The sequence below is a fragment of the Equus asinus genome, chromosome X, assembly GCF_041296235.1.
Source record: "Equus asinus isolate D_3611 breed Donkey chromosome X, EquAss-T2T_v2, whole genome shotgun sequence".
In the NCBI taxonomy this organism is placed as follows: domain Eukaryota; kingdom Metazoa; phylum Chordata; class Mammalia; order Perissodactyla; family Equidae; genus Equus; species Equus asinus.
Window position 1 is genome coordinate 16,781,477 of NC_091820.1, and position 13,587 is coordinate 16,795,063.

The window sequence follows — 13,587 nt, forward strand, 5'->3', positions numbered from 1 at the left end:
TTTATTTATGTAATGTACTTTCATTGTCTTACTACTCTCTGAATTACTGTATTTTTGTCATATTGTCTCATTATGCAGTTCACCAAGAGGCTTTTAAAATTTTCTCACAAAGACTCTAAAGAGAGAGAACTTTTACCATTATTACTATATGAGATATATGGAAACAGATGTGGAAAGATGAGTTAGGTGATTCTTAATCCTTATAGGTGATAAAATAAACTTCGGAAGAGAGTCCTGGAGATGCTACCATTTGTAATGTACTATGATTATTCTTTTTAAAGAATCAAGCCAAAACTAATACCAATCTATTTAAGAAAAGATTTGCTGTAGGAGACTTAGTGAAATCAAGTGGCTGCCTCACATACCTTGGTGTCTCCAGTGCCTGGCAAATAAATGTTTGTTGAAAGAATGAAAGGCTTCATTTTCCCCTTAAAATTTCACCCAAAAAATGGTTACAGGATTTTAAATTAAGCAGCTGTAACTCACTCTGATGCTGATGAAGACCTAAAAGAGAACTAAACAGAAAATACTGATTTTTCAAAGTTGATGAAATCCAGGTGTATCATGTTTATTACAAATACAAAATTAGTCCTTTAAACTTTAAAGCTACTTCTTCCTATTCCTTCTATTAATCCTTGCAACTCCAGGGAGATGAGTTGGGGGGAAACAGTGGTGATAGCACCAGTCTCCTCCGTGAAACGAGTAATGAGCTGGTGAATTGAGAAGAAGAAGGGAAAGGAGTTACTGTGGAGAGGACCAGAGGCTCAGAGAAGGTTGCTTTTGGAGCTAGAAAAGGTTCTCATTACTGTCCAGTCTGCTTCCCCCTCTCTCCAAATAAATCCATGTGTGCGTTTCTGAGTATCATTTAGAATGCTTTTGTAGCTTAAAAATTCTAATTTTGATCTGATGTCAAATTTGGAAACCTATAGGGCATAAAGGAATATATAATACTATTGGACTATGCAATGCCAGAGTGGGAGTTATTAAAGTACCTAAGGAGGAAAAATCTAAAGTTCCATTAGGTACCTTTATTGGTTCTGGTTCTGTAAATATTTTCTTGTGTATCTTGCTCCTCTTTAAGTGCTATCCCCAAAGTTTTTTAATGCCTTTTCAAATGTCTACCCTAACGCTATTCAGCAGTTATTAATACCATAACTATTAATTTCCTATTTAATGTCTCACTCTTTGCCACAGCCCTCCTCACCCCACTAAATATGTCACTAGGCTTCCTGTACTTCTCATTAAACTATCTACACAAATGTTCCCCTGCCCTGTCCCCCCAGGAGGATTCTGAACTGCCTTTCGGAATTGAAATGTGTTTTGCCCTGGGCTCTTTCTTTCACCTCTGTAACCCCTCCCTCAAACCATATCATCTGGATAAACCTTATTCCTTACGACGTTTGACGACGTTTGAAAATTATTGGCAGGAAACAAAGGACTATATGAAGTTTAATAGGCAGGCGATAATATCATTACTATTTTGAGGGTGGCAGAGTGCTTTTACAACATTTTATCAGATTTGTTCCTCACAATAATCAGATGAAGTAAGTAGACCAGATGTCATTATCTGAATTTTATAAGTGAGTAAATGGAATTTCAGAGAAGGAAAGTGACATAATCAATAAGTGACATGGCCATGACTTATATCCAGGTGCTTTGGCATAGTTTGTAATACTTTCTGCTCATTGCTCCTCAAGTTTGTCTTCACCTTAGAATCAAATAAAGAGCTTTTTAAAAACGCTGATATCTGCACCCCATCCAAGACCTATTAAATTAGACTCTCTGTGGTGGGGCTTGATGTCAGTATTTTTTAAATGATGCATCAATTCATTCTAATATGGAGCCAAAGTTGATAACCACTGTGGTGTACTCACACTTTACTGGTTTTAGTGTGAGATGAGTGTGAGGTGGAAAGAAAATATATTTGATCAAGAACATTGTTTCCCAAAGAGGAGTGGTCCCTGGACCATGAATCACCTGTGGAAGCTTGTTAAAAATGCAGATTCCTCAGACTTCACCACAGGGCGAATGATTGAGAACTGTGGATCAGGAGATTCAACTATTTACAGCTGATATCAGCCCAGAGCCTGCATTTTTATAAAGGAGGCTAGTTAAAGTTTTGAACTTAAAACTGTAGTTAATCAGTTGTTCATAGTCCATTTGTGCTGCAAATGCGTATCCAATAGGATTAGACTTACTCTTTGAAACATCAAATATAAGTTGTTAATGAAAATGGTCATTGTGCATTTGTAATAAGGGGAGAACCAGAGCTAGAAAGTAATGTGGTATCAACAGACAGGGGCAGGAACTAGAGTTGTTAAAACAACAAGGAATAATAACAACGTTTTTAGCATTATTATAAATCATATTATGCCTTACATGGATTATATCATTGAATTATTACAAAACTCTATGACATAGATTTTCATACCGACATAAGATGAAAGCAACAAACCAAAAAAATACAGAGCTATTAGTTATATACACTGATTTTCTAAGGCATTTAGAAATGACCAAAGTAGTTTTTAATAACCCAGGCCTCTTGGGTTGGGTCAGAATGACCACCAACATCTGATAGGTAATTCATATGAAATTAGGTCCTAACGTAAGTGAAATAATGGATTGAAATTATAGCTGAGAGTGGCAGGTTGAAGAATTGGTCAGAATTAGGTAATTAGGACTAGTGAGCATGAATCAGACTTAGAACATGAGGCAAAAATTATCTATAAATACAAGATGGGAAAAGACTAGATTTGCATGAAAGTAGCCGAATGTAATGGGAGGTTGCTTGTGAACTACAATGTGTGAGGAATGACATAGCATCTCTGAAAAATAGCACTCATATTTCCTGAAATGAAGAGGTACAGCATGTAAAATTCATGGAATAGTTCTTGCATTCAGCTCTGCATTAGTTAGGTCTTCATTTGCATGTGTGTTTTCCCGTTGTATTTGGTGGAGGATTGTGTCAATCAAGGTAAGCTGGATTATGCTGCAATAACAAACAACCTGAAAATGTTAGTGGCTTTTAATAATACTCATGTCCAGTGCTCATGTTCCATGTCCGTCCTGAGTTGCTATAGCTCTACTCCACATCCTCTTACTTCAAAGCCCAGAGTAGCCTCTTCTTGAACACTGCTGGTCATCGTGGCAGGGGGAAGAAAAGAGAACATGGTGAACTATGCACTGGTTCTTAAAGTTTCTACAAGGAAATGAGACATAATTTTTCACATTTCGTTGGTGAAAATAAGTCACATATCCATGGCTGACTTCAGTGGCTCAAGGAAGTTTACTTTTCCCTTAAAACAAGGAAGTGTATATTTAGAAATCATAATACAAATCTGCCACAGCAATGAATCTATAAGGAATTTCAGTATATCATTGTACTAGAATTTTAAGGACAACATTGTTTATTTGAATACAAGGAAACAAAATTATGGGGAAAAATTTTAAATATCACAAAAACAGCTTGATAAAGGTTGAGTTTGAAGAGCTGCTTCTCTCTCCTCAATACTGTATTTGTATGCGTGTGCGTCTCCCTTAGTATTTTAAGTATAATCTACTGGAATATGGGTGGTAGGTTTGCTGGGAGGGGGAAGACTTCTTGAATTTTTTCAGAGCATCAAATTCTGCCTTATAATCACTCAGTGTTACTACTAGGAAACCCTAAATGGGTACTGATTCTGCGTAGTATCTCTTTTGAAAGTGTACCAAATTAAGCCTAGATTTAAGCTAGTACTATTACTTGGGCAATTTGGTATTTATTAGGATTTAAATATCTTATCATCAGTGATCTAAAAATATTTATTGAGTGCTTGGGTATAAATGGCATTTTTTCAAATATTGCACACAGTTACTGTATATAAATGGTTACATTTTGTCTAAGAAAATGCAATCTAAATAGATAAAAAGAGCAAAGCTGTATAGGCTAAGAAATTTTTTAAATTAATACTTGGAATTTGTTTCAAATATAGCATAACTTCCACTTATTTTCTGGCAGCCAAGTGGATGATCTTGAATTGAAGAATTAATGTTTAATTTATAATTTTTATTTTTAATGGGATGTGGTGTTTATCTTTGCTTGAACTCTAGTTGAATTTGTCACAAGGGAAAACTTGTCTCCCATCACTTAAACTCTATAGATTTTCTTTCCCTTGTGGTATGTTAGATGGTCATTATAATAAGTAACTTGAATATCTGGAAACTAGAGAGGCTCTTTATTACAAAGAAATGTTAGCTTCATTGTATGAATATAAAATTCTTGATATCTTTTACATAATATGAATCTTCATGCAGAGAAAGGCCCAATTACTTTTGTTGAAAATATCTGCTGAGATCATGCAGATTAAAGTTTAAAATCAAACTCATGTTTAAAATGATTTTAAAACTGTGAAACTCAGTCTATTTTTGTACAAAATAAGTGTGAAGAAACTAAATGTACTGTACTAGTTTGTTTGGCAATTAGAAATTTTGTTTTAAGAAATATGGCTTTAAAAGTTCCTTTTGTATACCTAACCTATAGAACCAATGTAAAATGTTTATTATAGAATGTGAAAATAGAGAATCAATGGAATAAAATAATCATAGCTGATAAAATCAGATTATAGAGTATACAGAGCACCTTGAGAAATTAAAGAGACAGTGCAATTGAATATAGGGTTCCTTCTTTGAAAATATTGACCATCTAATGGTAGAGACTAAGACTAACAAATAGGTAAACATAAAATATGTACAGTTAGTAGTAATCCTATAGGCCGTTCAGAACCATTAAGGTCTTGACCCAAGACTTGCAGAATAAACAAACTTAGTTCATAGTGGGAGTTAGCTCATTGCCTCTTCAGATTGTCAAAACTAAGTTATTGAAGTTACAGAGATCACAGTCTTACCTTAAGGAGATTTCTGGTCATTGGTATCTTGACTTGACATTTTTAGTTTTTATCCCTTTTGACACTTCAATCTTGAAAAGCCTCAGTGGTTTTTGGATTTGTTAGAGAGCCGTTTGGATGCTGAAAAAAACAGTCAGCTTCACTTCTGCCTGCACCCCAAGTCTCTATATGCTAAAAGATTAGTTTCCACACTCATTCAACTATTGGAACATTAGTCTCTCATTGTCAACTGAAAGACTAGAATGATTGGAGCCAAATGGGGCTTCATTTTAGATGACCTCCTGGGGGGAACTGAAGCAGAATTTTGAAGAGGAATTCGATGCAAAGTGTAGAAGACTATGGCTATGTTCACTGACAGAAAGACTAGACAGCCACTACAGTCATGCCCACTCACATTCTCCTTCCATCCTTTGTTTATTGCTCTTTTTATGTTACATCTTGTGACCTTATTTAACCTAATGAAAATCTTAGCCAGTTCATTTAAAAATTGATCGTTTTAAAATTTTAATAGATGCCATCCTTCGTGAACCTTCCTCTTTTCAATCCCAAAACAACCACAGGAACACTAACAAGTTTGTGGTCATTGGGCCAGTCAAAATGGTGAAGGGATTGCCAAGGAGGCACTCGTGGGGTGATTATACCTCTGCCTTGTTTACCAAGGACGTTTATATATCTGAAATTAGAGTTAAACAATGGCGTTTTGATAACACGTCAGCAAGAACGCCTGTGCCTATTCACCATGGACGTTCTCCTCCATTCTCAGGATCCTCAGTCAGCTCTCCATCTTTGATGAATCTAAATTTAGTTTGGGCTTTTATCTTCCATCCATTGCAAATCTTTTATCCCTGGCACTGCTTTCTCTCTGCCCACAAAAGTATGTGATGGGTACTTTTGAGTTCCTTTTCATGGCTTTTTTCCATATATTATCCTACAGAGAGTATTGGTTTCATTATACTGTGTTGCTACTGTAGATGTCATCATAGTCTGGAATCTGCTCTTTGCTGAAGGAAAAAAAAAAGTGCAGCATCTGGTTAATAACCGGGAATTAAATCCCTTCATGTTTTCTTCCCAGATATTGCTTTTACTATTATTTGTTTGAAATTCTAGTTAATTGCCTTTCTGTTTTGTAACGGTTGGATTGACTATACTAGATTTCTCTAGACCTGTGCTGCTGTCTAACATGGTTACCACTAGCTGCATGTGGCAATTGAAATGTAAATTTAAATTAAGTAAAATTACAAATTCAGTTCCTCATTTGCACTAGCCACATTTTACGTCTTCAATAGCCACATGTGTCTAATGACTATTGAATTAGGTAGCGCAGACATAGAACATGTTATTATGACTGTTGTTGATGTAAGTTTTATTAGATATGTTTCTGTAACACCACTTTCTCTATTTACTCCTGGCCAAGCAACTAACTCTTCCTCCATCTGGCTCCTAAACATAAGCATTGTCTGAGCTTCTGTCCTCACCTATCTTCTCACTATACATAATCTTTTTTGACAAATTTGTTGTTGTTTTTCTCTTGTACCTTTAACTATCACTTCAATGTAAATATCTCCTAGACTGGTCACTATTTTAGATCTAATTCAGCGTTTTGAGCTGCTTGCTGGACAGCTTTGTATAATATGTCCTGTCTCTCAGCCACTTCTAGTTTCACATAACCAAAATATTATATTGTTCTCCCCAAATTCTTACCTCCTGCCCTCTCTACTATGTCATTCATCTGTCTGCTCAGACTTGAACCCCTGGAGTAATGTTTGATGTTCTCCTCCTCATTATTCTCTGTATCTAATGAATCAGTCAACCAGTTCTCTCATTCTTGGCTACATGTACGTCATCCCCCTCTCCTCATCTCCCTTCCCACCATCATAATCTCAGTTCAAGCCCTGATTACGTATCACATTTTCTATTGAAAGAGTGTTCTGACTGATCTCCATGCCTCCAGTTTTTCTCCCTTCCAAATCCACAACTTCTTCCTCATCATTTTCATAAAACATACATTGGATCACATACCTCTCATACTCACACATCTGTGAGCACTCCGTTGTATCAGAGTAAAGTGTGCACTCCTCCATTTTCCCTAGAGATGAAATGTCTACTTTAGGGAGATACATAGCTTTGCAGAGATTCCCTGAGACCTGACACCAAAGTTACTCTTGTAACTAAAGGAAAGGAATAAGAGGAAAAGAACCATGAGAAAAGGAACAAGAGGTGGCTATGGGAGTTGTTAGCCAGACCAGAGAGTTTGAACTCCACTCCCACCCACTCACTGCCAGCACACACACTCACCATTCACATTGCTGTTTAACACCAACTATGGCATGAGGTAAGCTATCCTGACTTCAGCCTCTCCCAAGGGAAAGTAACAAGAAATTGTCAATTGACTGAGTTAAGTTTTTGCTACCCTAGAGGAATGGGGCTTCAAAATAGATTGTTCTAGAAAAAAACAAATTTTATTCCTTTTAAAACCAAAAAGATTTCTCCAGCCTAGCATTGGTAGCTTTCTACAATATGATCCATATTATTTTCCAGGCTTTCTTTTCTACTGCATTCACCCTACGTATCTTATACTCTAGCCAAATTGATCTGCTTACTCCTGATTGTGCCTTTGTTCAGTGTGTTTGCACAATCTGAAATGGTCTTGCCGTGTGAACCCCCAATTTCCAGATTTAAAAGCTATTTTAAGGCCAGCTAACATATCTCCTCCAGAAGGTCATTCCAGAGTTAACAAGTCAGAAGTTATCTCCCTTTTTATGAGATCTTCTGTTAGCATTTATCTTGTCCACCTTGTATTATTATTTGAATGTTTTCTCTTCCACTAAATAATGATAATGGCCAACAACCAGGTTTAATGTATCTTTGATCACCTTATTGCGCCTGACAGTGAATTGTATTTAGAATATGCCCAAAAAAAATCCTTCTTGGTAAATGGAATTGTGGCTTGAGTAAATAAATGAGTGAATGAATGAGTAGGAGTATAAGACTAATTCATTAAGTGAATTAATCACTTAAGCATATGAAGATGTTTTGATAGCTTAATAATAGAATATTTAAAGTGTTCTATTATTCTATTATTAAAGATAATGGTATAAAGGTACCGTTATCAAAGGTTTGCATAGATGGATCATTTAAATACTACTTGTAAGCAGAACAACATTTTTTATATTATTTGTACAAATATACTATAATTACACTAAAAAGAGACAGATGAAAATTTATAGCATTTGTAACTATAAAGTTCCTTGAAATATAATCGTATATAGAATTAGATACATACACTATTTCTCTTCACTCTCTTTATTCAATATTAATGAACTGTGTATTATTCTTATGACTATATATACTACACAGTTGATGAGAAATTTTACTTGTACTGAGCATTATGACCCCATGGTGCTTAAAACTTGTTGATCAAGTATGGAGCATTATATGAAAAGGATAAAGAAGAGATGCAAGTGTTGTTTTGCATGTACAGTAAAAGACAGCATGAGCTACTAAAGAGAAATTTTGAAGTATACATAGAAATTTTTCTATGTATTCTGCTCAGTATTGGAATTGCATCATTGTTTCACAGAAAGGATAACTTGATTATGATCCTGTGTGGGCACATAGCTCATCTGTGGGAGGCTGATTCTGTGCGTACTTTTCTAAGAAGAAAGTGATCAAAATTGAAGAAACACTCCTCGTTTTTATGGAATTTGGTGCATTTAAATATGCATCACATGGTTTGTAGAAGCAATATTTGGAAAAGGATAAAGAAGAGATGCAAGTGTTATTTTGCATGTACAGTAAAAGACGGCATGAGCTACTGACGAGAATTCCTGGGAGTGTATAGTGGCATAACTCTAAATCCAATTTTAAAAACCTAAATTTAATCCTAACCTAAAAATAACTCGAACGTCAGAGGTGTACCTTTCCAGAGATTGAATAGGTTCATAAAATGTAGCTTTCTCCATATTCAGTGCCATTTTCTTTTTAAAAATTGGGGTTTGATCTTTTGGGAAAAGATTTGGCCCTAAAGTGTTAATAAAACCCACACTTGAGAAGAAAATATTTTAAAATCACATTTTGATGGAAATAAAATAACTTAGTAGTAAAATGAATACCCCAAAGTACCTAGGGCTATTTAAATATTTAGCATGATAAAATGAACTCTATAAAATTATAGCTCAACTAAATAGAACATATTTATTTAATTTCTATTCGTCTCCTCAATATAAAGTAGCAGGTTAATAGGCACTTTTTGTGTCGTTCTGTTTTGTTTTTATTATGCTGTTACTTGCCCTTTGTGAAAGCTTTTGGCTTTCAATAATGAACAGGCTGATTTGGCCAAAAGAAGGTAGAGATACGAACAAGTAGAAGCAGTTATTCAAAGTAGTAAGCTATTAAGAAAAAAAAATAAGTTTACTAGGAGGGAAAAAAGAAAAAAGCAATCAATAAATTGGGGGAACATGTAACCAAAACACAGCTCTGAAGAGCTGAGAACTGTTTAGAGTTAGCCAGTAGATACTATTTTTAAATTAGTTTACTGTTTTATGGATTCTATATATTTGATCATTGTGGTTTGATTTGATTTGGCATTCTTCTGTTACGTGATATCCTATAAAATGGATTGTGTTTCTCAAAGTACCTTCTTTATCAAAATCATCTTGGGGGCCTCCAGTCCACATCTACTGAAACTGTATTTCTGGGAGTAAACCTGAGAATCTGCATTTTAACCCACTCTCCAAGTGACTCTTACATACATACAGAACCAAAATCTGAAAATTACGGCAGTAGCTTCACTGTGTTTGAGTGTAGTTTCATTGCTTTTGCAGTAAAGCCTTTATTTTCTTTGCCTAAAGACCTACTTTTTCCAAGATCCAATTAAAAGCCTCCTTTCTTGATTTTTTTTAAAGGCAGAGGTAGTTGTTTCCTACCCTGTTCCCCCCAGCCCCATGATCCTGCCTTCATTATAGTAAGTAAGGGTGTCCCAAAAGTCTTAGTGTGGATTTATGCTTTAATAACTTCACGTGTATAAATATGCTACAAACTTACATAAATATCATTTGAAAAATTAATTACTTCAGTTTCTTTTATGATCATTTAGTTTTGTTTATTTCAAATAGTAAGGTTTTAATTTTATTATTTGTATGTGACAATTTTTTAGACCACTGGAAAAATTCAGCTGCTTCAGTCACCTGATTTATCTCCCTTAGACTTTGTCTTGTGGGGTCATGTCAGATTCTCAAGGATGTGTCAGTACTTCATTCGCTGAATAATCTGAAGGCTAGGATTACAAATGTAATCCTTTTAGTCACTGAGGAGCAGCAGCTGGTGAAAGTTTTTACAGAGTTTGAAATTTGACTTAAGCAGTGTATGGCACAACACAGTGGTCATGTTGAATTTTAATAAGAAATAGATTAATATTTAAAAAATATAAATAATTGACTTCACTTGTTGATTTGTGTAATTTTGTGACATTTACACTTCTGAAGTTATTGCAACTTAAAACTGTGAAGACTTTGAAATTCTATGTATTTTAACTTATTTGTGTGAATGCCTATCTCCTTAAACTGTGCTTCTCTAAGTCAGGGGCCATGTTTTATTCATCTTTGTAGCCCTAGCACAGTTGATTAATATTTGCTGAATCAGGAGGAAAAGTACATTTATTATACATTGTCCAATTAGTTTAATATATTCAATATTATTGAACTGTTAGTAAATATATTTGGGTATATTTAGTATGTTTATAATCTAGCATCAAACATATTAATATATTTAATATTTAATAATATTTACTGTTTACATCTATTGTTGTTATTATCCTTTTAGATGCTCAAGTTGCTCCATCTTGCCTGTGAGAATCTCATTGTGTTGACTTCTGAGTACTACTGACACAATCCTCTTAGTCTTTAATAGCTTCTTTCTATCTTGAGTCACAGTATAATCCAAGCTCATCATGTACCTTTCCTATCCCTGATCTAGAATCAGCCATTTTCCAGGAAGGCCTAGGAAATGGTATTTGAAGACTACTAACTGTGAGGAGTTCATTTATTACTAGGTTGATCATTGTTTCTATGCCTTTTCAGTGGACAGAGCTAAGAAATTATACATACATTTACATGCATAATATATAAACTCTAGGGTTTTTACTTCTTATATATGTATGTGCTTTCTCCCATGCTAAAATTACTTATCAATGATACCAAGAGTGATAAAATGATAGTATCACATAATGGTTCCGTTGTTTCTTTCTGTAAAATACACACAACAGTTTCAACAAAACAATAACAGAATAACAACAGTACTGTCAGCAGCCAATATAATGACTGAAAATATTATAAGGTTTTATTTAACAGTTCTTTTTGTTATACCCCACCAGGAATGTGCAAATAAAGTATTATATTTTAAAGAGATTTGAAATAGTTACTCTCTGTGTGATTATTGTATCACTAGCAGGATATACATGTAGATTATATTTACTTTTTTCCTGGAGGAGAATCTTTTTGAAAGTTTGGACATTTAATCATATTCTCTGATTCTGGGAAGGTAGGTAAATAATGAAACTTGGTTCCATTCCAGCTGAAGTAAGCTGTTGAGGCAACATGAGGAAGCTGGGCAACTTCCCAGCTTTTCCCAAATCATCTCTTCCCAGTATTAGTGTGTTTGAAATTATTCTCTAAAATTGGACTCTTCCAAATTCAGATGTAAGTACAAATGCACTTTCCAAATATAAATGTTTTGTCTACACTTTGGCTCCTCTGTACACATAATTCATACTTGATTAGTAAGAGTTGACTTTATGTAAGTATATAGACATAGATATGACTATATTTGTAACAAATTTCTCCTTTGGCACAGGAACCCTTCAGAATGGCAAGGTCCAATGCTTAAGTATTCCTAGTTTGTGAAATGGGATGAGACCTAAATTTAGCTTTAAAAATTTGGCCCCTGATAAGAATATGTACTTCTGACAAGATATAGTGATAAAATGGCATTATCAAAAACTATGTTGAATAAGATTCCTTTTTGTTAAAATTCAGGGAACAAAATGAAATGGACTATCCTTCCTTGAAATGTGCAGTACTGTGGAATATGAATATTTTTTCAAAATTAGATAGCTAAATAATAATTAACTTTATATTTTGAAGTAAAAGTAATTAGCTTAAAATTTTTAAATAATGTTACAGAACAATTCATAGTTACATGTATCTATCATTTACTGTATGCCAGATGCTGTACTAAGCCATTTATCTCATTTTCTCATTTAATCTTAACACCCTTATTAGGTACTACTAATGTTATATCCATTTTATAAATTCTTTGAGGAAACAGAGCCACGACAACACAAAATTTCTAAGCAAAGATCATTTTGCTATATTACTGCTTCTTGTAAGTCTAGCCGTTGCAGGTAAAAAGACAATGGAGATTTTTTAATTTTTTTTATAATTTCAGGGACTCAAATTTAGGCAAGTGTAAACTTAGTGTTTATTAGTAGCATGTCTCAATTTTAAATGCGTAATATATAGCATAGTTTATAGCTTGCAATACTTGAAAATATGAAACTTTTTGAGATTTTGATATGACTGTTGAAATAAATATTGTTTTTCTTAATGTTCTAATCTATAATAAATTAGTATTTGAAATGTTGGAAATATTTCAACAAAATGCATTTATCACATGTAAAAGTTTAGATAGGGAATGGTTACAATAGTTTTTCTAATATTTGTTTTTACATCTGTTTGATGTATATTTTCCTTTATTCTGTGTGTTTAAAATTAGTAAAATTAGAAAATACAGTTAAGCAAAAGTAAGAATATCCCTACATATGGCATTCCAGATTTTTTTAATAAAGACTGGCACCTGAGCTAACATCTGTTGCCAGTCTTCTCTCTTTTCTTCCTTCTCCCCAAAGCCCCCCAGTACATAGTTGTATATTGAAGTTGTAGGTCCTTCTCACTCTGCTATGTAGGACACCACCTCAACATGGCTTGATGAGGGGTGCTAGATCTGCGCCTAGGATCTGAACCGGAGAAACCCTGGACTGCCAAAGTGGAGTGTGCGATCTTAACCACTTGGCCATAGGGTCAGCCGTGGCATTCTAGATTTTTTTCCCATTCTTTTTGCTGTTTTTGCTTGAATTGTCAAGACTTTTTTTCAAATGGTAGTACAATTCCTAAGAAAATATTTTAAAAGGATTTTTTTTTAAACTAATGTATGTTTCTTTTTTTTCCCCCAGGATTGTACTGTATATGAAACAGAGAATAAAATTCTTCATGTGGTAAGTGTACTTGGATTTATTTTCATCTTCATTGGAAAACTATTTCTCTATTTAGCTAGTAATTAAATAAAAAGCTACAGCCTATAAAAAAGTGAATCCTGTATAATTTCATGGAAAAGTACAAAAGAATCAAAAAGAACAGGTTATATTAGTTATAAACATTCTATTGTATAATAGAAAAGTATGATACACTATTTTAAGATTGTAGTATATAGCAAGGTTGGAATATAATAGTCTAGAGAAAAGAGAATTTGAAATCAGAATTTTTCAGTGTTCACCTGTGACAAAAAGAGATCAGAGAAAAGTATTTGGTTATATAACAGGAGTAATTCACCTCTATCGTCATTTGGGAGAAATAGTTCATAAAATAATCAAACTGCCTTTGCTCTGTTTCTGTACTCACCAAACAACCTTCAAATTTTAATTTGGCAATAT

At 34.1% G+C, this 13,587-nt stretch overlaps 1 protein-coding gene across 7 annotated transcripts in view; it reads left to right on the forward strand.

Annotated features, from left to right (window-relative positions):
• Positions 1 to 13,587, forward strand: part of CNKSR2 (connector enhancer of kinase suppressor of Ras 2) — a 257,093-nt gene that overhangs the window by 83,514 nt on the left and 159,992 nt on the right. For all 7 annotated transcript variants that reach the window (XM_070501997.1, XM_070501999.1, XM_070502002.1 and 4 more), the window contains exon 5: positions 13,111 to 13,152. In XM_070501997.1, the coding sequence (XP_070358098.1) occupies positions 13,111 to 13,152 (42 nt within the window). The remainder of the gene's footprint in view (positions 1 to 13,110; positions 13,153 to 13,587) is intronic.